General features: G+C 41.9%; 2 protein-coding genes and 1 long non-coding RNA gene across 7 annotated transcripts in view; 1 reads left to right on the top strand and 2 right to left on the bottom strand.

Moving 5' to 3' along the window:
• LOC139566799 (uncharacterized) lies at positions 1 to 12,732 on the bottom strand. 4 transcript variants are annotated; one of them, XM_071388125.1, is made up of 7 exons: positions 12,176 to 12,732; positions 8,290 to 8,420; positions 7,251 to 7,845; positions 2,933 to 3,081; positions 2,496 to 2,607; positions 1,416 to 2,267; positions 1 to 704 (listed from the first exon to the last, which is right to left on the bottom strand). In XM_071388125.1, the coding sequence occupies exons 1-4, from the start codon at positions 12,369 to 12,371 to the stop codon at positions 3,035 to 3,037; spliced, it is 969 nt and encodes a 322-aa protein (XP_071244226.1). In that variant the 5' UTR covers positions 12,372 to 12,732; the 3' UTR covers positions 1 to 704; positions 1,416 to 2,267; positions 2,496 to 2,607; positions 2,933 to 3,034. The 4 variants fall into 4 exon arrangements, with proteins under 4 accessions (XP_071244226.1, XP_071244225.1, XP_071244227.1 ...); XM_071388124.1 differs by lacking the exon at positions 1 to 704 and having other exon boundaries at positions 973 to 2,267; XM_071388126.1 differs by lacking the exon at positions 1 to 704 and having other exon boundaries at positions 973 to 2,267; positions 7,678 to 7,845; positions 12,176 to 12,721.
• Positions 12,733 to 13,282: 550 nt separating this feature from the next.
• LOC139566747 (uncharacterized) lies at positions 13,283 to 27,631 on the bottom strand. Of its 2 annotated transcripts, XM_071388034.1 has the most exons (7): positions 27,066 to 27,604; positions 25,982 to 26,112; positions 25,432 to 25,614; positions 20,012 to 20,176; positions 19,535 to 19,646; positions 15,922 to 16,049; positions 13,283 to 14,370 (listed from the first exon to the last, which is right to left on the bottom strand). In XM_071388034.1, exons 1-7 carry the CDS (start codon positions 27,349 to 27,351, stop codon positions 13,489 to 13,491), a joined length of 1,887 nt encoding a protein of 628 aa, XP_071244135.1. In that variant the 5' UTR covers positions 27,352 to 27,604; the 3' UTR covers positions 13,283 to 13,488. The 2 variants fall into 2 exon arrangements, with proteins under 2 accessions (XP_071244135.1, XP_071244136.1); XM_071388035.1 differs by lacking the exon at positions 13,283 to 14,370 and having other exon boundaries at positions 14,622 to 16,049; positions 27,066 to 27,631.
• LOC139566820 (uncharacterized) overlaps positions 27,314 to 27,670 on the top strand; it is a 4,858-nt gene continuing 4,501 nt past the window's right edge. The window contains exon 1 of the long non-coding RNA XR_011673162.1: positions 27,314 to 27,448. This is a non-coding gene — a long non-coding RNA (uncharacterized lncRNA). The remainder of the gene's footprint in view (positions 27,449 to 27,670) is intronic.

Genomic DNA, 27,670 nt, shown 5'->3' with positions numbered 1-27,670 from the left:
CAAACTGATATGTGACACGTATTAATGCCAAAATAACATGCAAAACAAGCAAGCCCCCACCAAAAAATATTTATATTTACACTACCGTTCAAAACTTTGGGGTCACTTAGAAATGTCCTTGTTTTTGAAAGGCATATTTTTTGTCCACTAAAATAACATCAAATTGATCAGAAATACAGTGTAGACATTGTTAATGTTGTAAAGTACTATTGTAGCTGGAAATGCCTGATTTTATATGGAATATCTACATAAGCGTACAGAGGCCCATTATCAGCAACCGTCACTTCTGTGTTCCAATGGCACGTTGTGTTAGCTAATCCAGGTTTATCATTTTAAAAAGTTAACTGATCATTAGAAAACCCGTTTGCAATTATGTTAGCACAGCTGAAAACTGTTGTTCTGATTAAAGAAGCAATACAACTGGCCTTCTTTAGACTAGTTGAGTATCTGGAGCATCAGCATTTGTGGGTTCGGTTACAGGCTCAAAATGGCCAGAAACAAAGTACTTTCTTCTGAAACTCGTCAGTCTATTCTTGTTCTGAGAAATTAAGGCTATTCCACGTGAGAAATTGCCAAGGAAGGAAGAGCGAAGGCTTCTCTACCAGGGTCCTGATCTGGGGCCATGGTTTGTAACCAGCCAACTCAGAGGTCCTGTCTCTTCCACCAGTAACACTGGATACCTGCAGGTCTTCGTGGAATGCAGACTACAAACATATTGTACAGAAGAGCATAAAGGTTTAAATAAGAAACTTTACTGTAACACACAGAAACTTGATATTATGAAATGTGAACCACAATCAAGCCCATCTCTAACATTGTGATTCAAGTACCCAACAATATGGATCCATTGGAGTTCATTATAAAAAATGTCCACATGTGTTGATTCAAGAATGAAGTATAATGTTTTGGTTCGACTGAGATAAGGGAAACTCAGTCCCTGTAATGATACAAAAATAACCAAGTCAGTCAGCACAGAGTCAATTTTGTATTTGATTTCAACAAAATAATCATACACTCATAACTTTGAAGTACAGTACTTTTATTGCAAAGTAGATTAACTTCTCACTACGGTAACACTATATTTCTGTAAATTTGGTACCCTCGCTTTGATTAAATTAATTATAAAATACTTTGGAAAAGGTTCAACATTACACACATCTTCCTGCCAAGTAAACATGCATTAAGGCACTATCCTTACCTCACTATAAAACACCAGTATCAACCTAAAGGGACTAAGTTTGTCACTCTTCATCAGTGAAGCATTTTTACAGACCCCATCCATCACCATATCATCTACTCTGCCTCATCATACTCATTCTTACCTCAGTTCTCATCATCCAGTTCCCTACTACATCCAAAACAAATAGAATTAACTACAAACAAACTAACTAGGACTACATTACATGTCACTATACCTGGGCCGTATGCAGTTTATGTTGGTGTATCCTGAGATAACTCCTCTTTGAGAACCTCTTCCCGCAGTGCGTACAGGCAAACAGCCTTTCTCCTGTGTGGCCCTTCAGGTGCATCTTCAGCTGGTAATGGTGGGAGAACCTATTCTCACACTGGGGCAGCGTCGGGATTTGTCCCGTTTGGACTCCACAGGCTGTACGAGTGTGCATTCTCTGATGGATCTCCACCTGTTTGGGGAAACTAAAGGTTTCAGGAAGCGCTTCTCTTTGCCACCGGATCTACTGATAGCATTACTACTACTATCATTTGTCAATGGGCTTGTGTAGCCATTTAGTGTTGAGGCACTGGCATTGTCTGAGGTCTGGTTTAACATTAAGAGATTGTGAGGAGGACAAAGGCCAGGGAGTGTCTGTGTTGTCACAGGGTCCATGTTCCAGTTGATAGATCCTATAGAAGGCAAGCTGAAGGTAGCATCTGTTAGGGGGTTAACCTGAGGCGCCATTAGTCTCTCTGAATCACAACTATAGGTGCAGGATGGAGCATCGCTAGCCGAGACTGTGCCTGTTGTCTTACGGACACCTCCCCATCCATGGAGACCAAATATTCGTCTCGCCCTGATCTCAGCCAGTCTGTTGTCATGGAGACTAAGTTCGGTTGTTGTTTTGTGTTCGACTGTCTGTTTCTGGTTGTGGTTAATAGTGTTGTTCCCCAGCCCAGAGTTGAAGATGATATCGAATCCACTGACTTCCACTATGCCGCCTCTGGTCCTGGCCTGCTCGGTCGTCCCCCAAGTTCTTGGGTCTGGGAATCCAAGATGGCCGCCCAGTCTCCTCTGTTAGCCTCCAGCCAACCACCTGCAGGAAGAAATTACAAAATAGACTTTACAAACATTGTAGAGGGAATTATTTTAAAATAAATTACCTGGTCAAGTTCATACATTATGTGTGTTTTTATATTTTAACTTAAGTTGTATTAATTTCATTTCATGAATGAAGAAAATGAACAAAAAAAACAACCAAGCGCATCACTATTCCCATTGAAGATCTATTACTGTATGTAGGCTATATGTATTTCTCCATTACCTTGCTCCCCCATCTTTAGTCCACTCAGCAGGTCAATGCTCTCTGGTCCATCTTCTATTGTCTCCTCTTTGACCAGCAGCAGATCAGGCTTCCCATCCTCCATGTCTACTTCCTGTAAGAGATACAGGGTGAGAGGATGTTGGATCAAGACATCTGATATGAGCACCCTGCTATGGAGCATCTTCTGATTGGGCAATGAGGGATTGCAATGAGTACTATGAGTACATTCTAGTTATTTTTTTATTTTTCTCTCTGCATTGTCGGGAAGGGTCCGTAAGTAAGCATTTCACTGTTTGTCTATGACACATGCTTGTTTACGAAGTATGTGACAAATACAATTTGATTTGAGTTGATTACTTGACACTTTAATGATTTGATCATTCAAAAGCATGGTCACACACTTAAGACAAACGTAATCAAGACCTGGGTGGGCTCACCTCAGTGATACTGTGTGGTCCTATACTCTGTGGGTTCAGGAGGAGGTGTAGTCTGGTTGTCCTCCAATGCCCATGGTCCCCTTAAGGTTCCGCAGACCCTCCTCAAACCCCTCCTCCTTCACCAGCAGCACCTCTGGACCCTCCTCCTCCTGGAAGAGAGAGGTAATACAGATTACACAGACATACACTCCCTTAGGTACATACACACAGATAATAAACACACTTTCAACATCGTGTTTACCCATCCCCACTATATCTGAGTCCTAAACTGTAGTTACAGAATGACTTCATTGTTGTTAAACCAATCATGGTGGACATAAATATGTTGTTGTGGGTAAATATGAGTCAGCTATGATAAGTCAAAAGTAATCATCAGACAAACCTGACTAAACTATTTCGACGTATACAGTAGGTGTTTGTTAGTGTATGGGTCTAAAAGAGTCTCAATGAAAGTCTTCGAATGAAAAGTCCCATTTTGGCCTCCCGAGTGGCGCAGTTCTAGAGGTGTATCACAACTGTCCGTGATCGGGAGTCCCATAGGGCGGCGCACAATTGGCCCAGTATCGTCGGATTAGGGGAGGGTTTGGCCGAGGGGGTTTTACTTGGCTCATCGTGCTCTAGCGACTCCTTGTGGCGGGCCGGGCGCCTGCAGGCTGATCTTGGTAGTCAGTTGAACTGTGTTTCCTCTGACACATTGGTGCAGCTGGCTTCCGGGTTAAGCGGGCGGGTGTTAAGAAGCGCGGTTTGGCGGGTCACGTTTCGGAGGACGCATGAATCTACCTTCGCCTCCTGAACCCGTTGGGGAGCTGCAGCGATGAGACAAGATAAAATAAAAAAGTCCCAGTTTGTGTATATTGGTTCTAAAGCGCTGTTTGGTGTATGCAGAATAGGGTGAGATTATATGTGATGTACACGGAGCTCCAAAAGTATTGGGACAGTGACAATTCTGTTGTTATGGCTCTGTACTCCAGCACTTTGGATTTGAAATGACAATGAGCGTGCAGACCGACAGATTTAATTAGAGGGTATTTCCATCCATATCGGGCAAACCGTTTAGAAATTACAGCACTGTTTGTACATAGTCCCGCCATTTTAGGGGAGCAAAAGTATTGGGACAAATTCACTTTTGTAATTTTTGTATTTGGTCCCATATTCCTAGCACGCAATGACTACATCGAGCTTGTAACTACAAACTTGGATGTATTTGTTGTTTGTTTTGGTTATTTTTCAAATTATTTTGCACCCAATAGAAATGAATGGTAAATAATGTAGGGCGTCATTTTGGAGTCACTTTTATTGTAAATAAGAATAGAATGTTTCTAAACACTTACAGTTGAAGTCGTAAGTTTACGTACAATTAGGTTGGAGTCATTAAAACTCATTTTTCAACCACTCCACAAATTTCTTGTTAACAAACTATAGTTTTGGCAAGTCGGTTAGAACATCTGCTTTGTGCATGACACGTAATTTTCCCAACAATTGTTTGCAGACAGATTATTTCACTTATAATTCACTGTATCACAATTCCAGTGGGTCGGAAGGTTACATACACTAAGTTGACTGTGCCTTTAAACAGCTTGGAAAATTTCAGAAAATGATGTCATGGATTTAGAAGCTTCTGATAAGCTAATTGACATCATTTGAGTCAATTGGAGGTGTACTTGTGGATGCATTTCAAAGCCTACCTTCAAACTCAGTGCCTCTTTGCTTGACCTCAGAAAAAAATTGTAGACCTCCACAAGTCTAGTTCATCCTTGGGAGCAATTTCCAAATGCCTGAAGGTACCACATTCATCTGTACAAACAATAGTACACAAGAATAAACACCATGGGACCACGCAGCCATCTTACCGCTCAGGAAGAAGACGCGTTCTGTCTCCTAGAGATGAACGTACTTTGGTGCGAAAAGTGCAAATCAATTCCAGAACAACAGCAAAAGAACTTGTGAAGATGCTGGAGGAAACAGGTACAAAAGTATCTATATCCACAGTAAAACGAGTCCTATATCGACATAACATGAAAGGCCGCTCAGCAAGGAAGAAGCCACTGCTCAAAAACCGCCACAAAAAAGCCAGACTACGGTTTGCAACTGCACATGGGTACAAAGATCGTTATTTTTGGAGAAATGTCCTCTGGTCTGATGAAACAAAAGTAGAACTGTTTGGCCATAATGACCATCGTTATGTTTGGAGGAAAAAGGGAAGGCTTGCAAACCAAAGAACACCAGCCCAACCGTGGGTGGCAGCATCATGTTGTGGGGGTGCTTTGCTGCAGGAGGGACTGGTGCACTTCACAAAATAGATGGCATCATGAGACAGAACAATTATGTGGATATATTGAAGCAGCATCTCAAGACATCAGTCAGGAAGTTAAAGCTTGGTCGCAAATGGGTCTTCCAAATGGACAATCACCCCAAGCATACTTCCATAAGTTGTGGCAAAATGGCTTAAGGACAACAAAGTCAAAGTATTGGAGTGGCCACCACAAAGCCCTGACCTCAATCCTATAGAAAATGTGTGGGCAGAACTGAAAAAAGAGTGTGCGAGCAAGGAGGCCTACAAACCTGACTCAGTTACACCAGCTCTGTCAGGAGGAATGGGCCAAAATTCACCCAACTTATTGTGGGAAGCCTGTGGAAGGCTACCCAAAATGTTTGACCCAAGTTAAACAATTTAAAGGCAATGCTACCAAATTCTAATTGAGTGTATGTAAACTTCTGACCCACTGGGAATGTGATGAAAGAAATAAAAGCTGAAATAAATCATTCTCTCTACCATTTTTCTGACATTTCACATTCTTAAAATAAAGTGGTGATCCTAACTGACCTAAGACAGGGAATTTTTACTAGGATTAAATGTCAGGAATTGTGAAACTGAGTTTAAATGTATGTAAACTTCCGACTTCAACTGTATATATTAATGTGGATGCTACCATGATTACAGATAATCCTGAATGAATCTTGAACAATGAGTGAAAGACGCATCAAATAATCTGAAACAAACAAAGCAAACAGCAAATGCATCTCATAACTTTGTAGAGTCACAAGCTTGATGTAATCATTGAATATAGGACCAAATACTAAACTTGACTACTTCAATACACTTAAGTGAATTTACAATACTTTTGGTCCTCTAAAAAGGGGGGATAAAAAGTGCTGAAACTTCTAAAAGGTTATATGGATGAAAATACATATGCTCAAATTAAAGCTGACAGTCTACATATTAATCTCAGTCATTTTCATATCCAAAGTGCTGGAGTACAGGGCCAAAACGAGTCGCAATGAAAGTCTAAGAATGAAAAGGCCCATTTTGTGTTTATTAAATAAACAAGTGTTAAATACACCATATGAAAACCACACAGACGTCTAAACTAAAAATCTCCATTAATTTGATAAACCGCAATAATCTTTCCATTAAAAGTGTCTTGGGAAAGTAGTTGAATGGAAGTAATGAAATAGGCATTTGTGACAATCATATAGCCTACACAGTACAAACACAATATGTGACAGACTTTTTAGGCTTATATATCACAGTGTCTTGATGAAATATTCTACCCCGGAATATTCAACACTGAAATCTGTTCATCTCTTGATTCCAAATGCATCAGTGGGTCTTTTCTGCTGACAACAATAAAAATGAATCTTTGTCTTTAATGCAGGGTTTGAGCTAAACGTCAGAAGCTATCGAGTGGAATGGTTACTCTGCTGGTGTATGCTGAGGTAGCGCCTCTCTGAAAAGCTCTTCCTGCAGTGGGTACAGGTGAATGGCCTTTCTCCCGTGTGGACCTTCAGATGCATTTTCACCTGGTTCTGGTGGGAGAACCTCTTCTCACACTGGGGGCAGATGTAGGGTTGTGGACCCTATGGTGCCTCTTCAGGCTGGACGAGTGGGAAAAGCGCATATGACACTGGGTACAGCTGAAGGGTTTCTCCCCTGTGTGGACCCTCTGGTGCCTCTTCAGGCTGCCAGCCTCAGCGAAGCGCATATCGCACTGGGTACAGCTGTAGGGTTTCACCCCTGTGTGGACCCTCTGGTGGATCTCCACCTTCTGTAGGCGGCTGAAGCCTTTGTTACAGAACATGCAGAGGAACCGTTTCACTTTACTATTACCTGATGTGGCTCCCCCTCCCTGAGCTTGAGCCCTAGTCCTGTCGTTTGAATTCAGCACCTGATCAAAAAGGACGCAGCCGTGTGAATCAGAAGGCCCCATCGATATGGACACTGGGTCACGATCCCTGAGTGAGTGTAAAGGGGAATGGGTCACAACATTTAGATTGGTCTCTAAGCTTTCCCTGTAGTCTAAGAAGTCACTACCGTTACCCTGCGAGTGTCCTCCTCGTAACTGAGTCTCGTCTGCATTCCATGTCAGAGGAGCGTCGCCCTCCACTTTCACAGTCACCTCATCCACGACCAGACCCTCTCCTTTCTTATCTAGGGACCCTTCAGAGTATACACTACTACTGTACCGGTTCCAGTCCCCTCTCATTGGATTAGTCTGTGTATCTAATACCACAGGCATGTCAGCAGGTATCATCTTTGTCTCTGTAGCATATGAATAGGACAGATCATTGCAAGTCTGTACCGCATCACCTGAGTCCCGATGGGACAGAACTGTTCTCGGGCTCAGGTTCCCGTGAAGTAAATACTCTGAGCGAGGAGCAGGACAGTCCAGTCGCCCCAACCCTGTTAAAGTCTCTGTTTCTGTGTTTGTCTCTGACTTGAGGGCGGCGTTCGGCGTTCCACTGACCTCCATGATGCTGCATCGGGTCCTGGGGGACGCTGGGGCGGTGGTGGGGTCCTCTGTGGCTACAGGGGGCGCCCCAGCTGCTCCAGGCTGGATGTCTCTGCTTTGCCGTGGGTCCCCATCTCCTTCAGACCTCTCCAGCTTGACCCCAGGACCTGCAGCCTCTGCAGACTGACACAGAAAGAGAGGAGGTTAATACCGGTACATGAGTAGCATTGGATTACAATGTCATAGGGAAGTCTCACAAGCTCCCCTATGGCAGATAAATGAGGATGTACATGTAAGACAGTGAGTAGCTGAGGGGAGCCTTTCTGAAATAAACTGGCCATTTTGATGTAACACTATTACACTAACCTCGATCACTATAGGCCTATTTTAACTATGAAAAGGCTTTGTCTCAATTAAATACAATTATAATTATTTGAATAGTGAAAATATTTCAAATGCCCATCCCCAGTTATTACCGGTATCATGAGTAGAATTGGATAACAATGTAATATTGAAGTCTCACAGATAAATGTAATGTAAGCAAGTGAACAGCTGAGGGGAGCCTTTCTGAAATAAACTGGACACATTTGATGTACTGTAATTTTGATGTAATACTATTACACTAACCTCTATCACGATAATGTGCTGGGTTGAGTTTCCACTCCCCTCATCAACAGTGATTGGTTGGTCATCTCTCCATGTTTTGTGTCCCGCTGGCTTCACAAAGCTCCTGTAGCCTCCAGTGAGATGTCCTTCACCTGAGAGAGTGATTTGGGGAAAAGAGGTGGTTAGGTTAGCTACTGTCAATGGTCAACACTATATTGTACACTATTGACCGTTTTGACACAGAGTACAGTTACATGCACACAATAATATAATAATGTGATTATTGTGGACAGTCAGATTTATGGAAGTCCAGAGAGGACATACACTACCTTTCAAAAGTTTGGGGTCACTTAAAATGTCCTTATTTTTTAAAGAAAAGCTATTTTTTGTCCATTAAAATAACATCAAATTGTGCAAAAATACAGTGTAGACATTTGTTAATGTTGTAGACTATTGTAGCTGGAAACGGCTGATTTCTTATGAAAATTTACATAGGTGAACAGAGGCCCATTATCAGCAACCATCACTCCTGTGTTCCAATGGCACGTTGTGTTAGCTAATCCAAGTTTATCATTTTGAAAAGATAATTGCAAAATGGTTTTCTAATGATCAATTATGTTAGCAAAGCTGAAAACTGTTGTTCTGATTAAAGAAGCAATACAACTGGCCTTCTTTAGATTAGTTGAGTATCTGGAGCATCAGCATTTGTGGGTTCGGTTACAGGATCAAAATGGCCAGAAACAAAGTACTTTCTTCTGAAACTCATCAGTCTATTCTTGTTCTGAGAAATTAAGGCTATTCCATGCGAGAAATTGCCAAGAAACTGAAGATCTCGTACAACGCTGTGTACTACTCCCTTCACAGAACAGTGCAATCTCTCTCTAACCAGAATAGAAAGAGGAGTGGGAGGCCCCGGTGCACAAATGAGCAAGAGGACAAGTACATTAGAGTGTCTAGTTTGAGAAACAGACACCTCACAAGTCCTCAACTGGCATCTTCATTAAATAGTAACCACAAAACACCAGTCTCAACGTCAATAGTGAAGAGGCGACTCCGGGATGCTGGCCTTCTAGACAAGTTAAAGTGCCTTCACACCCCTTGACTTTTTCCACATTTTTGCAACAGCCTGAATTTGAAATGGATTCAATTTAGATTTTTTTTGTTGTCACCGGCCGACACACAATACCCCGTAATGTCAAAGTGGAATTGTGTTTTTGACATTTTTACAAGTTAACAAAAATTTAAAGCTGATATGTCTTGAGTCATTAAATATTCAACCCCTTTGTTATGGCAAGCCTAAATAAGTTCAGGAGTAAAAATGTGCTTAACAAGTCACATAAGTTAACATGATTATTAAATGACTACCTCAATCTCTGTACCACATACATACAGAAAATTGTAAGGTCCCTCAGTCGAGCAGTACATTTCAAACACAGATTCAACCACAAAGACCAGGAAGGTATTCCAATGCATCACAACGAAGGGCACCTATTGGTAGATACAATTAAATGAAAAAAGCAGACAATGAATATCCCTTTGAGCATGGTGAAGTTAATTACACTTTGGATGGTGTACACCTAGTACACCCAGTTACTACAAAGATACAGGCATCCTTCCGAACTCAGTTGCCGGAGAGGAAGGAAAACACTCAGAGATTTCACCATGATGCCAAAGGTGACTTTAAAACAGTTACAGGAGGAGAAACTGAGGATGGATCAACACCATTGTAATTACTCCACAATACTAATCTAAATGAAAGAGTGAAAAGAAGGAAGCCTGTACAGAATACAAATATGCCAAAACATGCATCCTGTTTGCAACAAGGCACTAAATAATACAGAAAAAAATGTGGCAAAGCAATACACTTTTTGTCCTGAATACAAAGTGTTAGGTTTTCCCAAATATAACACGTTTCAGTCTATCCACCAGACACTGGGAGATGAATTCACCTTTCAGCAGGAGAATAACTTAAAACAGGCCAAATCTACACTGGAGTTGCTTACGAAGAAGACAGTGGATGTCCTGAGTGGATGTCCTACAGTTTTGACATGAATCTACTTAAATCTATGGCAAGACTTGAAAATGGTTTCTAGCAATGACAAACAACCAATTTGACAGAGCTTGAAGAATTTTGAAAAGAATAATGGGCAAATGTTGCACAATCCAGGCGTGGAAAGCTCTTAGAGACTTAGACTCACATCTGTAATCGCTTCCAAAGGTGCTTCTTCAAAGTATTGACTCAGATGTGTGAAAACTAGAAATTAGATTTTTCTGTATTTACATTTTCTATAAATTTGCAAACATTTCTAAAAACATGTTTTCACTTTGTCATTATGGGGTATTGTGTGTAGATGCGTGAGAAAATGCAGCCTGTAACAACAAAATATGGAATAAGTCAAGTGGTGTGAATACTTTCTGAAGGCTCTGTAGCTGCGTTGTTGCTTGCATGCGATTGACTGTGGTCTTGGGGGTGGCAAACAGCCTGGGGGAACGTGCTCGTTCAGGGCATAGACGCCCCACGAGGACTTAGATGCCCCAAGAGCTCTTAGCTCAAGGTAAGGGACATTTAGCTTGCTAACATTCTAACTTAAAAACTGATAATGAGCTCCAAACACAAATGAAAGCATGATGTTGGTATGAAATGTACCATCCCTTAGTGTAGCAATCACCTCAGCCACACTGTCATTCTATCATCAATGCGTCCACTCATATTTATAGTATATCTCGTGAGCTCTACAAAACTAATTTTGTTATGTCGTTGTGATCGACATAACGAGGGAATTATTTATTTATATGTCCTCTCTGGACTTCCATACAGATTAATATAATAGTTTGATTAAAACGTAGACATGTTTTGCAAGAACAACGATTTCCCTAATAATCCTCTTTACATGGACACATCTGATATCACACTACCTGATGGCACTCTGATGAATGCAGAAAATTGCCAATAAAAATAAACGTTCTACCACAGGGCCATGTTATTTTTGGGAAGCATATTTGATTCAGAGTTCGGACATATAAAGTTTGTAATGTGAAAACTACTTCTAAGATGCCTACTTTCAGTTGTTCAGAACTCACGCCTCCATTACACCGACATTGTCATTGCGTTTTCGGACACCAGAAGTACATTCATTCCCATTGGAACGCATCGTTTGCCTCACAGCATTGCTGTTGCAGTGTTCTGTGTGGTGCACACATTGGATATCTCCAACATATGCATCATATTGTATGCATAGACTTGACAGAACTAGTAGGAAAAGGTGAATGTTGAACTTTTGTTGCACACATATCCAGTAAAAATGTTGGATTGCATAATGAAAAAGTTTGACAGCAGAATTAAGCAAATTGACGCAACCGGTCAGACTTCACTTGTGCTAAAGAGGGAGGTTCTCTCGGCTGAAACGCTGATTAAGGTGTTTACATGCTCTAATAATACTAAAGATTGCTTAGAAAACCAGATGATTTAATTGGCGTATGCTTAATCCGATTGGACATTATGCCGATTATGATAAAGTGTCTGTTTACGTGATTATTTCATAATAGGCCTACTGCCATAATCAGTTTAATATCGAATTATTACTGTGCATGTCAACGTACTCACTGTCTGGAATTGGCAAGGATGTAACATTAAGCATAATTTATTTATGTACTATTTATAGATCGATTGATTATGTTCATGCGTCATATTGTTTTCAATTAGTAAATAATAGGAAATGCAGCTAATCAATAATCTGGTTAGAATATTATATTGTCTTTGCAATATACCTAAATAATCAGGGGAATTATTGCATACTATCCAAAAACGGACCAAGACCCAATTATGGTTAACACATCTAAAGTCACACATGCGCAGAGCGGAAGGGGTCGACAGGGCCCCACAGCCTCGGCTTTCTGCAAAATGTACCTCTTGCCATTCCTCTGTATCGGTCGAGGATCTTGAAACTACTGGGAAGGATGCGCTCCCGTGCCACCTTCAGTTCCAATAGCTGTAGTTTCCTCCGCAATGTCCTGTTTTCTTTCTGGCTTTGAGTTATTTCCAAACGAAACACTGCATAGTCGTCGTCTACGGACGAGTTTACAGATCTCTGCCACGGCTGCATTTGCTAGCACCTCCATGATGGAGGCTATTTCAGTGTGAAAAACCATACAGTTAGCAGCTAACTAGCGTTACCAACATAACATATATCAGCCAAGTCCCGTCTCCAACGCGAATTATGAGGTAATTATGTGATGCTGTGCAGTTAAATGGTGTTAATAAACGTCTAAATAATAACAAAAAACGCTTAACGTGGAAAATGTTATCGGACACTGTTCACTTCTTCTTCGGTATTACAGCAGTTTGCAAACAATCTTTAGAGGTGCATACCGCCGCCTACTGCACAGGGCGGTAAACCATAGAAAAAATAAAGCATTTAGGATAGGGGAAGAAAAAAAGACATCGATACAAAAACACAAAAATAGACCTATTAAAAAAAACGATGTTCTTCGGCATACAGATCACTGACAACCTGAAATATACCGTGTGGTGTTGCACTTCTTCAACCTCATGAGGCTGAAGAAATTTGGCTTGGCTCCAAAGATGCACCAATGAGAGTATCCTGTATCACTGCCTGGTGCGGCAATTGCTCTGTTCGCAACTGCAGGGCTCTCTAGAGGGTGGTGCAGTTAGCGCCAAAGCATCACCAGTGGCACACTGCCTGCCCTCCAGGACATCTACAGCACCCAATGTCACAGGAAGATCATCAAGGATGCCTGTTCACCCCGCTACCATCTAGAAGGTGGAGACAGTACAGGTGCATCAAAGCTGGGACCGAGAGACTGAAAACCAGCTTCTATCTCCAGGCCATCCGACTGTTAAATAGTCACCAAAGGGTATGGTTAAATGAAAAAAGTGTATGTGCACTGTTATTTGAAATAAGGTACAGCTTATTACATTACCCATATCTCCTATGATCAGTATCTTTTAAGCTGAGAGCAGACTTGTTTAGAAAGAACAATGTGTTATCAAAAATAGTAAAATAATAGGACTTTATTCCATCAATCACATCAGTAAGGTAAATATTCAACTTTCCTTGTTCTAGCCTAGGTTTACTCTCTCTAAAAACTGTTTCAAATGACCAGTTAAAGGGTTAATGAAGGGTATGTGGTTTAATTACCCTCTTAACCCAAGACACTTAACATGATAACTATCCCAGACATACATCTCAAACCACAGTGCTACGATTTCTCCCGGTTGTGGACACTCCTATGTCTGGTAAGGTTACTCAGGAAGGAGAAGCTCTTGTAGCATAGTTTGCACTTGAAGGGCTTCTCCTTGGTGTGAACGGTCTGGTGCTCCCTCAAATAGTGTGCCCTAGCGAAGCGCTTCCCACACGTGGGACAGGCGTACGGCTTGTCCGCGTCTGTCCTAATGCTCGGCCTCCCACGTTGTGACCCAATGACACCAGAGGAGGTAGAAGCAGGAGTCTTTGAGCTCCCTCCTTGACCTGTAGCCATTGTTTGGGTGTTGTTGGGATTGGGTGCTGTGTTATAGGCTAGGTAACTCTCGTTGTGAACGGCCATCCTGACACTGTCTGTATTCATGGGGTACCCATGAGGCAGCTGAGGAAGGCTAGGACGAGGTCCATGCCCAGGCCTTCTATGAACCCATTCACCAGGCATTAGACAAGATCCTGGAGAAGACAGACTTCCTGTTAGACTCCTACCAGGGGGGTCTCCCACCACTCTCTGTGAAGGCTGAAGCCCAGGGTGACCTGCTCTGTTCATCATAGATATTGTGGTGTTTGTATCATGAGAACAGGAGGGTCTATCTCTATCAGCCCCATCCCTGCACTGAGACTGTGAAGAGAAGGGTCTGGGCTGCAGACTGGATCCCTGTTTGGGGCCTCTGTCTTTTTGATGACCAACAGGACTTCCACCTGTCCACTGGTTTTGTTCTGTGTGGTGGTGGTTCGGTCCTGGTTCCGACTCGCGAAGGAAGAGCGACGGCTCCTGATCCAGGGTTCGGATCCGGGGCCAGGGTTTGTGACCAGCCACTTCAGAGGTCCAGTCTCTCCCTCCAGCAACACCGGATATCAGCAGGTCCTCATGGACTGCAGACTGTAAACACAAAATGTACAGAAGAGCAGAGAAAAGGTTTATATAAGAATCTCTTTACTGTAGACATTATAAAATGTTTACCACAGTCAAGCCAATCTCTAATATTGTGATTCAAGTACCCAATAATATGGAGTCATTGGAGTTTATAAAAATTGTCCATGTGTTGATTCAAGAATTAAGTATGTTTTGGTTCGACTGAGAAGGCAAACTCAGTCCCTACCACGATAAAAGAATAACCAAGTCAGTCAGCACAGAGTTGAATATGTATTTAATTTCAACAAAATTGTAATATTGTGAAGTACAGTACTTTTATTGCATAAAATGATACATGTGACCAGAATAACTTTTCTCCCTATGGTAACACTTTATCCTTTGTGTAAATTAGGCACTCTCACTTTGATAAATTGAATTTTAGAACGCCTTGAAATAGGTTCAACATTACACACAGCTTCACTACATTAATAAACATGAATTAAGGCAATATCAGTGCTTCATTATAAAACACTGGCATCAAACGGGACAAGGTTGTCAAATTTCATCAGGGAAGCATTTTTACAGACACCATCACACCAACTATCACCATATCATATCATCTACTCTTCCTCATCACACATTTTCATCATCCTCATTTTACCCCATCCAGTTCTGTATTACATCGAAAACCAACAGAATAAACTACAAACTAGCTAATACTACATTACATGTCACCATACACTATTCATGGACTTTATGCATTTTCTGTTGGTGTATTCTGAGGTAGCTCCTCTCTGAGAATCTCTTCCCGCAGTGCATACAGGAGAATGGCCTCTCTCCTGTGTGGACCATCAGGTGCCTCTTCAGCTGGTGCTGGTGGGAGAACCTCTTCTCACACTGAGGGCAGCTGTATGGTTTCTCCCCTGTGTGGACCCTTTGGTGCCTCTTCAGGTTGGATGAGTCTGAAAAACTGGCCCGGCACAGGTGGCAGCTGAACGGTTTCTCCCCTGTGTGCATCCTCTGGTGGATCTTCACCTGTTTGGGGAAACTGAAGGCTTTCCCACAGAACGAACACGGGAAGCGCTTCTCTTTGCCACCAGATCTACTGATAGCGTTACTATTACTGTCATTTGTCAATGGGCTTGTGTAGCCATTTAGTGTTGAGGCACTGGCATTGTCTGAGTTCTGGTTTAACATTAGGAGAGTGTGAGGAGGACGAATGCCAGGGAGGGTCTGTGATGTCGCAGGGTCCATGTTCCAGTTGATAGATCCTATAGAAGGTATGCTGAAGGCAGCACCTGCTAGGGGGTTAACCTGAGGTGCCACCAATCCCTCTGAGTCACAACTATAGGAACAGGACGGAGCATCGCTAGCCGAGTCTGTGTCTATTCTCTCCCGCCGCGAACCGACACATCCCCATCCCTGCAGACCAAATCTACGCCCCGCTCTGGTCTCAGCCAATCTGTTGTCATGGAGACTAAGATCGGATGTTGTTTTGTGTTCGACTGTCTGTTTCTGGTTGTGGTTAACAGTGTTGTTCCCCAGCCCAGAGTTGAAGATGCTGTCCCATCCACTGACCTCCACTATTTCGCCTCTGGTCCTGGCCTGCTCAGTGATGTTGTCCCCCGGGCCCTTGGCTGCACCCATCTGGGTCTGAGATTCCAAGATGGCAGCCCAGTCTCTTCTGTTAGCCTCCAGCCAACCATCTGTAGGAAGAGGTTACAAAGTAGACTTTACAAACTTGGCAGAGAACTCTACATATGGAGTTTGAGTCAATTACCTGGTGAAGTTCATACAATACAATATAATGTGTGTTTTTGTATGTTAACATAAGTTGTATTGATTAAATAGCCAGGTGCATCACTATTTCCATTGAAGTATATCTATTATGTTCTGTATGTGGGTCTTTCTATAGACTATGGTACCAGTGAGGATTTCCTAAGCTGGACAACTTGTTATAGCTGCTGATAAGACATTGATAATAATCTGCCACATTTTTTTGTGTCATTACATTAAGGTATAAGGGGGGGAGCATAGATACACTACAAGACCAAAAGTATGTGGACACCTGCTCCTCGTACATCTTATTCCAAAATCCTGTGCATTAATATGGCATTGTTCCCCCTTTGCTGCTATAACAGCCTCCACTCTTCTGGGAAGGCTTTCCACTAGATGTTGGAACATTTCTGCAAGGACTTGCTTCCATTCAACCACGAGCATTAGTGAGGTCGAGCACTGATGTTGGGCGATTAGGCCTGGCTTGCAGTCAGCGTTCCAATTCATCCCAAAGGTGTTCGATGGGGTTGAGGTCAAGGCACTGTGCAGGCCAGTCAATTCTTCCTCACCGATCGACAAACCATTTCTGTATGGACCTCGCTTTGTGCACAGGGGCATTGTCATGCTGAAACAGGAAAGGCCCTTCCCCAAACTGTTGCCACAAAGTTGGAAGCACAGAATCGTCTAGAATGTCATTGTATGCTGTAGCGTTTAGATTTCCCTTCACTGGAACTAAGGGACCTAGCCCAAACCAGGAAAAACAGCCCCAGACCATTATTCCTCCTCCACCAAACTTTACAGTTGGCACTATGCATTGGGGCAGGTAGTGTTCTCCTGGCATCCGCCAAACCCAGATTCATCCGTCGGACTTCGAGGTTGAAGCATGATTCATCACTCCAGAGAACGCGTTTCCACTGCTCCAGAATCCAATGGCAGCAAGCTTTACACCACTCCAGCCGACGCTTGGCATTGCGCATGGTAATCTTAGGCTTGTGTGCAGCTGCCCGCCATGGAAACCCATTTCATGAAGCTCCTGCCTAATAATTCTAATGCTGACGTTGCTTCCAGAGGGAGTTTGGATCTCGGTAGTGAGTGTTGCAACCGAGAACAGACTATTTTTACACACTACACGCTTCAGCACTGTTCTGTGAGCTTGTGTGGCCTACCACCTCATGGCTGAGCCGTTGTTGCTCCAAGACGTTTCTACTTCACAATAACAGCACTTACAGTTGACCGGGGCAGCTCTAGCAGGGCAGAAATTTGTTGAACTGACTTGTTGGAAAGGTGGCATGCTATGACATTGCCACGTTGAATGTCACAGCTCTTCAGTAAGGCCACTCTACTGCCAATGTTTGTCTATGGAGATTGCATGCCTGTGTGCTCGATTTTATACGGATGTTGATGAAATAGCCGAAACCACTAATTTGAAGGGGTGTCCAATTACTTTTGTATATATAGTATATATTCAATACAATTGCAGAGTTGATTTAAAACCTGTTAACCCTTTCTCATGGGTTGTGTCTTGACGGATTTGTCCAACACTGTGTGACATAAAACATTATTTTCTGTCCTTAAATTTATGGCAGTGTTGCCATTATATCATATATTAGACTAACTTTAACCCTGTAAGAATCCTCGATCTAGCTGTCGGACAGTTTTTTGTATAGAGATCTCAGAAATACAGTGCAACTACGTAACATTTTGTGTGTCCGTGTGTTACGGGGTGAAAACAGTTTATGGACACAAATCCCCAAAAAGATTGCAAAATCGAATGCTTCCAACCGAATGAGTCACCTTACCTTGATACTTAAAACCTAAGTCGATACTGTCATTAACGTGGTTCTTCAATAATTACATAATACTTGTTGGATGCGCATTTGATGTCGAGCTGTTTAATTATGCTGTGATATTTTCACACATCGGCATCTGAATTTTTTTGAATTACATTCAAGTGATGAACAGCTGTTAGTGATAGCAAATGCGATAAAACATCGGCACAAGTGCTGGAAAAAAAGGTGTTTGCGAGGAATGTTCTGAATATTTGTCTCATTTGTTACGCCTGTGAAGACAGTTGTGCATGGATCCACGTTGGATCTAATGTCCCTAGTGAATTGATGTTGGTCATCTGCTTGATTTACAGCAGGGTCTCGTAAGATTTAACAGAGAAAGCATCAAGGTAATGAGTTGATGTTTTAATATGTTTTTGTGCCTCAGATTGGACACCGAGTCTACTGTGCACAGTTGTGAAGGATAGACTATTACACCGAGTCAACTGTACACAGTTGTGAAGGATAGACTATTGCGCAACACCCAAGCTGTTCCTATGAATTATTCTGGATATAAAGACAACACATTACACAGCCCAGTGGGCTTCATCCCAATATGATCTGGTAATGACATGACAAATACATTTTGGTTTCCATGTTACACCTGTAATTTTAAATAATACAAGGGACTTGAAGTAGCCTACTTGAACTTTAATTTGTAGCTGAGAAATTCAAGTACTGGAATTGGCCTACCTTGAAAATCAGACATTTCCTCAATTTGGTGCTTGAAAAGTCCTTGTAATTATTGTAGCCAATTTATAAGTCCTCCTGCTCCCTTATAATTATCCCTGATTTCTTTTTTGATCCGTTTTTGTGAGTGGCCACTTGCGTTTGTTTCCCGCTGCTTCAATTAAAGGGTGTTGCACTACTCTGTTTTGGTAAAACCACGTGTGGTTATTAAGAGGATGACAACATCTAATTCTGGCTTCAACTTGTCTTTCCATACAAATCCTTCCAGTACAAAAGGAACCTGGTTTTTGGTCGCTTTCTCTTCATAAAAAAACAACTGATGGTGAGATTCAAACGGTGAGTTTGAGTTTGATGCTACCGCTATTCACGGCTTTATTATGTGTGCCTGCATCGGCTACAGGAAAACCGCCATGCATGCAACCAATCTATTTAGTCAGGCAACTCCACATTATTCTCATATTTTAGAATGTAATTCTAATTTGAATATCAACGCATTGACAAGGACAAAAAAAAAGTTGTAATGGTTTACTTTTTTGGGGGGACACTTTTTGGTGGTGGGGGGGTTCTATATTAGGCCCTATATTTCCAATTATATAAATTATACAATTGTACAATATTGAGGTCCTTGAAAATTACTATTAAGTGCCTGAAAAAAAAGTCCCTGAAAGTCCTTGAATTTGACTTTCCAATGTCTGTATGAACCCTTCTTAAAGGATGTATAGTCTTGGGCCTATGTTGTTGTATAGGTGGCGTTAAGGGACAATTTGCATATATTTCTTTAAGTACACTGTGGAACTGCAAGAAAATCATAAATATTTTTTGTTTCAAACCATTTTGAAATTTTGATCCCAATTCTGAGCTCATTATTTATAAAAGACCCAGATGTATTTCTCCCTTACCTTGCTCCCCCATCTTTAGTCCACTCAGCAGGTCAATGCTCTCTGGTCCGTCTTCTATAGTCTCCTCTTTGACTAGTAGCAGATCAGGCTTCCCATCCTCCATGTCTACTGACTGTAAGAGATAGAGTGAGAGGATGTTGGATCAAGAAATCTGATATGAGCACCCTGCTATGGAGCAGCTTCTGATTTGGCAATGAGGGATTGCTATGTGTACTATGGAAACTTGTTAGTTGATTTGATTGTTTTACATGGTTTTAAATTCAAAGGCATGGTCCCACACTTAGGACAACATTTATCAAGACCTGGGCTCGTATCCACAAAGAGTCTGAGTAGGAGTGCTGATCTTTCCATATAATCCTATTCATTATGATCTAAAAGGCTAAACTGATCCTAGTTCATCACTCCTACTCTTGAGAGGTTTTGTGGATACAGACCCTGACCTAATACCATTCAGACAGTAGTTTACAGTGGGCTCACCTCAGTGAGACTGTGTGTGGTCCTGTGCTGCTCAGCTGGTTCCTCTGTGGGTTCAGGAGGAGGTGTAGTCTGATTGTCCTCCATGATTATAGTCCCCTCAGGGTTCCCCAGACCCTCCTCACACCCCTCCTCCTTCACCAGCAGCACCTCTGGACCCTCCTCCTCCTGGAAGAGAGGTGATACAAATAACACAGACATACACTCCCTCAGGTACATACACAAAGATAATAAACACACTTTCAACATGGATAGGCCATACTTGCTAACATTATAAACAGTTTCTCAGTCTCAAAATGTGCATCAGCCAACTAAAATTGTTGATTTACTTGCACATGATAAAAGCTATACAACTGCTCCCCGGGCGCCGATGACGTGGATGTTGTTTAAGGCAGCCCCCTGCACCTCTCTGATTCAGAGTGGTTGGGTTGAATACATTTAGTTGTACAACTGACTAGGTATCCCCCTTTCTCTTTCTTTACATTCTAGCTGGTCCGATCAGAAAACCTGGCACATGTTATCCTTACGCGAATCTCACAAGGTGGCAGTGATTATTTCCTGTAACAAATTTCACATCATCCTATCAAAGACCTTAGACTTTTTATCCACAAACAAATGGCATTAATTAAAATAGATCAATTTGGCCACCAGAGGGATTATTTTAAAACCTACAAATTCAAGGTTATTTTGTTCCACTAGGTCTAGGTCTGTAAAGTGTTGTGTCCCAATATTGCATGATGATGCATCCTTGACTAGGCTACTACCTCGCATATATGACCAAAAAGTTTTTGCCTATCCGTTTCACATATATTAATGTGCTTTCATAGCACTAAAGATGTAGGAGGATTATACAAGTTATATTCGCGTACATCATAAAAAAAAGTTGAAGTTGCTCGTGGTCTTCTTGTCAAATTGCTGTAATTTCCTCTTGACTGCCATCACTAATTGGTGGCGTGATAAACCCAGAGACGGAGAGAGATGATGGCCGCGAGCTTCGATCCCCCTCGGGAGAAAGTTTTTATTAGAGGAAAAGACGCTCCACTGTTAGTCCTCGAGTCAAATAATGCATGTGACAAAGTTGATCATTATAAATGCATATAAAAAGGTTGTAGGCCTACATTTAAGTGGACACGTCCGTGTAATAGCTTATGCAATATCTTTGTCTGAAAGGCTGAAGAAAGACGTAGCTACTTATTAAATTCATTCTTAATCTTCAAGCTGTTGGCTGCAATTCCCTTCACACTCTACATTTCAAAGGGAAAAAAGTTTGAGACGCTCTACACTATATGACCAGTCAGTTAAACGCATGTGATCTAGTTGCTTTGATTATCAGAATGCTTTCACAGAGAGGAAGAGGCGAATCTTTGGGTTTAATGAACAAGTGTTGGATCACGTCCAACTACATGGACAATTTTAATTGGCTAACCCTCTTATCACGTGCAAGTTAATCAACAATGTTATTTGGCTGATGCACATTTTGAGACAGAGAAACAGTTTAACTTAAACTTTTTCTCATGTTAGCAAGTATGACGCCGGAGTGTTTACCCATCGCCACTATGTTTGAGTCCTATACTGTAGTTACAGAATGACTTCATTGTCGTTAAACCCATCATGGTGGACATAAATATGATGTTGTGGGTAAATATAAGTCAGCTATGACAAGTCAAAAGTCATTCAAATGTGACTAAACTATTTTGGTAAGTGTATTGGTTATAAAGTACTGTGTGTATGCAGATCATATGTAATGTATGTTAAAATATGTCTCAATGAAAGTCTTAGAATGAAAAGTCCCATTTTGTGTTTATTAAAACGTTAATACACAACATGATAACCACACAACGTCTCAACTAAAAATCTGCATGAACCTGATGAACTGAATTAATTTTCAAATTAAAACTATCTGGCGAAAAAAATTAGGTAGTTGAATGGAAGTAATGAAATAGGCATTTTTTAACATCATAGCCTACACAGTACAAACACAATGTGTAAAATACCTTTTTGGCGTATACAGTTCCAGTCAAAAGTTTGGACACACCTACTCATTCAAGGGTTTTTCTTTATTTGTACTATTTTCTACATTGCAGAATAATAGTGAAGACATCACAACTATGAAATAACCCAAAAAGTGTTTAACAAATCAAAATATATTTTAGATTCTTCAAAGTAGCAACCTCTTCGCACACTCTTGGCCTTTTCTCAATCAGCTTCATGAGGTAGTCACCTGGAATGCATTTCAATTAACAGGTGTGCCTTAAGTTGATTTGTGGAATTTCTTTCCTTCTTAATGCGTTTGAGCCAGTCAGATGTGTTGTGACAAGGTAGGGGTGTTATACAGAAGATAGCCCTATTTGGTAAAAAACCAAGTCCATATTATGGCATGAACAGCTCAAATAAGCAAAAAGAAACGACAGTCCATCATTACTTTAAGACACGAAGGTCAGTCACTCCGTAAAACTTTTAAAGTTCCTTCAAGTGCAGTCTCAAAAACCATCAAGTGCCATCATGAAATTGGCTCTCATGAGGATTGCCAGGAAAGGAAGACCCAGAGTTACCTCTGCTGCAGAGGATAAGTTCATTAGTTACCAGCCTCAGAAATTGCAGCCTAAATAAATGCTTCACAGAGTTCAAGTAACAGACACATCTCAACATCAACTGTTCAGAGGAGACTGAGTGAATCAGGCCTTTATGGTTGAATTGCTGCAAAGAAACCACTACTAAAGGACACCAATAAGAAGAAGACTTGCTTGGGCCAAGAAACACGAGAATGGACATTAGACCGGTGGAAATCTTTCCTTTGGTCTGATGAGTCCAAATGTGAGATTTTTGGTTCCAACCGCCATGTCTTTGAGACGCAGAGTAGGTGAATGGATGATTTCTGCATGTGTGGTTCCCACCGTGAAGCATGGACTAGGAGATGTGATGGTGCTTTGCTGGTGACACTGTCTGTGATTTATTTAAAATTCAAGGCACAATTAACCAGTATGGCTACCACAGCATTTTGCAGCGATACGCCATCATCTAATTTGTGCATAGTGGGACTATCATTTGTTTTTCAACAGACAAGGACCCCAAACACACCTACAGGCTGTGTAAGGGCTATTTGATCAAGGAGAGTGATGGAGTGCTGCATCAGATGTCCTGGCCTCCACAATCACCTGACAACTCAATTGAGTTGGTTTGGGATGAGTTGGACCGCAGAGTGAAGGAAAAGCAGCCAACAAGTGCTCAGCATATGTGGGAACTCCTTCAAGACCATTGGAAAAGCATTCCTCATGAAGCTGGTTGAGAGAATGCCAAGAGTGTGCAAAGTTGTCGTCAAGGCAATTTTTTAAATCATTTTTATTTAACTAGAAAAGTCAGTTAAGAACAAATTCTTATTTACAATGACGGCCTACTCCGGCCAAACCCGGACGATGCTGGGCCAATTGTGCGCTGCCCTATGGGACTCCCAATCACAGCCAGATGTGATACAGCCTGGACTCGAACCAGGGACTGCAGTGACACCTCTTGCACTGAGATGCAGTGCCTTAGACCGCTGCGCCACTCAGGACAGACAGATTCCACAAATTCAGTTTTGAAATGCATTCCAGGTGACTACCTCATGAAACTGGTTGAGAGAATGGCAAGACTGCGCAAGGCTGTCATCAAGGCAAAGGGTGACTAATTTGAAGAATCTCAAATATATTTTGATTCGTTTAACACTTTTCTGGTTACTACATGATTCCTTGTGTGTTACTTCATAGTTTTGATGTCTTCACTATTATTCTACAATGTAGAAAATAGTCTAAATAAATAAAAAACTTGGAATGAGTAGGTGTCCAAACTGTTGACTGGTACGTCAAACACACACACACACACACACACACACACACACACTTTATCCTTATTTACTCAAGTCTTTCTATTCTTTTACTTGTATATTCATTGTTCCTGTCAATATTGCTCAAATTCAGTACATTGGATTGGGAATAATTGATGGACAGCAATATTCAAACATTGTCTCAGATTTAAGTCAGGATCACTCAACACCTCTTGGAAAGTCATTCTGGTGTGTATTTGGCATTAAAATGTGTATAATTTGTGAAGAATACAACTGTTCCAGGGTTAGGTGTTGCCACCACAATACTTTAACTTTCTAAATCCGAATTAATCCCTTTTTAGACTTAATTTTAAGGCAGCAAAATGTGAAGACTGTGCAAGGTGTGTGTAGACTTTCACTAGGCACTGTATATCACACAATGTATAGATGCAATATTCTACCCAGTAATATTCTATACTGAAATCTGTTACTCCAAATGCATCGGTGGATATGTTTTGCTGACAACAAAGAAAATTAATCTTTGTCTTTAATGCAGGGTTTGATCTAAACCTCAGAAGCTATCGAGCAGAATGGTTACTTTCTATGTTATAGACTGGAATGGTAATTCTGCCAGTGTATCCTGAGATAGCTCCTCTCTGAGAACCTCTTCCCGCAGTGAGTACAGGCGAACGGCCTCTCTCCCATGTGGACCTTCATGTGCATCTTCAGATGGTCCTGGCGGGAGAACCTCTTCTCACACTGGGTGCAGCTGTAGGATTTCTCCCCTGTATGCCTCCTCTGGTGCCTCTTCAGAATGCAAGCCTGGGCTAAGTGCATGTAACTCTGAATACAGCTGAAGGATTTCACCCCTGTGTGGACCCTCTGGTGGATCCCCACCCAATGAAGGCAGCTAAAGCCTTTGTTACAGAACATGCAGAGGAACCGTTTCTCTTTACTACCCCCTGATGTTGCGCGACCTCCCTGAGCCTGGGCTCGAGCTCTGTCATTTGAGTTCAAAACCTGATCGAAAAGGACACGGCCGTGTGAATCGGAAAGTGCCATCGGCATGAACACTGGATCGCGATCCCTGAACGCATGTACAGGGGAGTGGGTCGTGACATTTGGATTTGTCTCAAAGCTTCCCCTGTAATCTAAGAAATATTTGCAGTGAGTGTCCGTCTCCTAGGTGACTATCTGCATTCCATGTGGGAGGAGCGTCACCCTCCACTTTCAAAGTCATCTCATCTACCAAAGACTACAACCTACCCTTTCAAATCTAGGCACCCTTCAGAGTATACAATACTATTGTACCAGTTCCATTCTCCTCTAGACAGATCATTCTGTGTGTCTAAACCCCACAGGCATGTTGCCAGAGTCCATCTCTGTAGTGTAAGAACAAGATAGATCATCAACACTAGTGTCTAACGCCTCACCATCTCCAGGGGAATGAACTGTCCTCTGGCTCTGGTGAAATACCGGTAAATACTCTGAGCTGGGAACAGGACAGCCTAGTGGCCCCAGACTCAGTCTTTATGGGTCTGATCTGTGGTCAGATTCTGTGTGTTACAGTTAAAGTCTTGGTGTCTGTCTCTGACTTAAGGACGGCATTCCACGTTCCACTGACCTCCGTGATGCTGTGCCATGTCTTGGCCTGGGGCGCGTTGGGGGTGGATAGGTCCTCTGTGGCTACAGGGGGCGCCACTCCAGACGCTGCTCCAGTCTGGATGTCAATGCTGTGTTGTGGGTCCTCCTCTCCTCCAGTCCTCTCCTGCTTGACCCCAGGACCTGCATCCTCTGCATCTGCAGACTGACATAAGAAGAGAGGAGGTTATTACCAGGAATGGGAGAGGTTATTTGAATATCTGAATGGAGGTTAGTATTCGAATACTTGCAACAGTATTCATTTTGGAATGAAAAAAATCATAGGCCTATTTTAACTATGAAAAGGCTTTGTCTCAATTAAATACAATTATAATTATTTGAATAGTGAAAATATTTCAAATGCCCATCCCCAGTTATTACCGGTATCATGAGTAGAATTGGATAACAATGTAATATTGAAATCTCACAGATAAATGAGGATGTAAGCAAGTGAACAGCTGAGGGGAGCCTTTCTGAAATAAACTGGACACATTTGATGTACTGTAATTTTGATGTAATACTATTACACTAACCTCTATCACGATAATGTGCTGGGTTGAGTTTCCACTCCCCTCATCAACAGTGATTGGTTGGTCATCTCTCCATGTATTGTGTCCCGCTGGCTTCACAATGCTTCTGTAGCCTTCAGTGAGATGTCCTTCACCTGGGAGAGTGATTGGGGGAAAAGAGGCAGTTAGGTTAGCTACTGTCAATGCTATATTGTACACTATTGACAGTTTTGTCACTGTCTAGAATTGGCTAGAATGCAAGGTAACACTTCTCAACTTCTTAATATACTATTTATTGATCAATGTATAGTGTTCCATGTATCACATTGTTTTCATTTAGTAAAAAATAGGAAATGGGGTAAATCAATAATCAGATAAGAGTCTGGTTCGAAATGATCATGTGTCTTTGCGCAAGATAGCTAATTAATTGGGGGAATTATTGCTTATTATTCAAAAACTGACCAAGACACAATTCTGGCTAACACATCTGAACACGTGCAGAGGGTAGCCAGCAGATCATATCTGCTTATTTACAGCTGCACTAGGATTTGACAGACTTCCTGTGTAGATTAAGAAATGTGGAGCCGGAGTGAGATATGGTTTAGAAAATGTACTTCTATTGAGAACTGCTTTGGACACTCTTGTCCCATTATCCCAACTGTTACACAGAGAATATTGAAGAGTGCTAGTGAGAGTGCTAAACTGCCATGTTTGTCCTCATGCTAGCTAACAGTAGCCATTATGGAATGGCGTTGAACAACAAAGGAGCTGATTGGCTGACACTGCCATTCCCAAAATGGCCGCTGTGGTTTCTGCTACCTAGCATGATAACGAACAGTCCAGTTTTCCAGAAAAACTAGCAGTCTTTCAATTCTCTCAGTGTAACAGTTGGGATAATTGGACAATTCAGAATACAAAGCATTTTTTAATCCCTGGATTGAGGTATGCTTTCTGAGCCATGTCTCGCCCCGGCTCCGTTGTTTTAATCTACTCAGAAAATATGGCTGACCTAGACCTAGTGCAGCTGCAAGCAAGCTGGTCGGATCTGCTGGCTAATGCAGAGTAATGGGGCTACAGGCATTAACGGGCGGCCTTTTGTCAAATGTACCTCTTGCTATTCTGTATCGGTCGACGACTTTGACACTACTTGGACGACTAGCGAGGACACGCTCTCGTATTGTCCTCTCTGCCCGCTCCCGTGCCACCTTCAGTTCCAGTAACTGTAGTTTCCTCCGTAATCCCCTGTTTTCTTTCTGGCTTTGAGTTATTTCTAAACGAAACACTGCATAGTCGTCATCTACGAGTTTACAGATCTCTGCCACGGCCGCATTCGCTAGCACCTCCATGACGGAGGCTATTTGAGTGTGAAAAACCATACAATTACTGTTAGCCATTATTGTTAGCTAAGGTTAGCAGCTAGCTTGCTAGCGTTACCTAGATAACATAAATCAACCAAGTCTCGTCTCCAACGCGAATTAAAGACTACCTGAGGTTAGTATGTGATACTGTCTAGTTAAATGAGTCATATTGTGAGTTCCATGATGTTAATAAACATCTAAATAACCCATACAAATTCAAAAGAGGAAATTGTTCTTGGTAACGGTATCTGGTAACTTCCGTTAACTTCTTTGATTTTATGACGGTTCGCAAAAAACTGTTAGAGGTGCATGCCGCCACCTATTGTATGGGTGGTAAACTACGGGTTAAAACCGA

This window comes from Salvelinus alpinus, chromosome 39 (assembly GCF_045679555.1).
Source record: "Salvelinus alpinus chromosome 39, SLU_Salpinus.1, whole genome shotgun sequence".
NCBI classification, from domain to species: Eukaryota; Metazoa; Chordata; class Actinopteri; order Salmoniformes; family Salmonidae; genus Salvelinus; species Salvelinus alpinus.
This window is presented reverse-complemented; position numbering and strand designations above follow the sequence as displayed.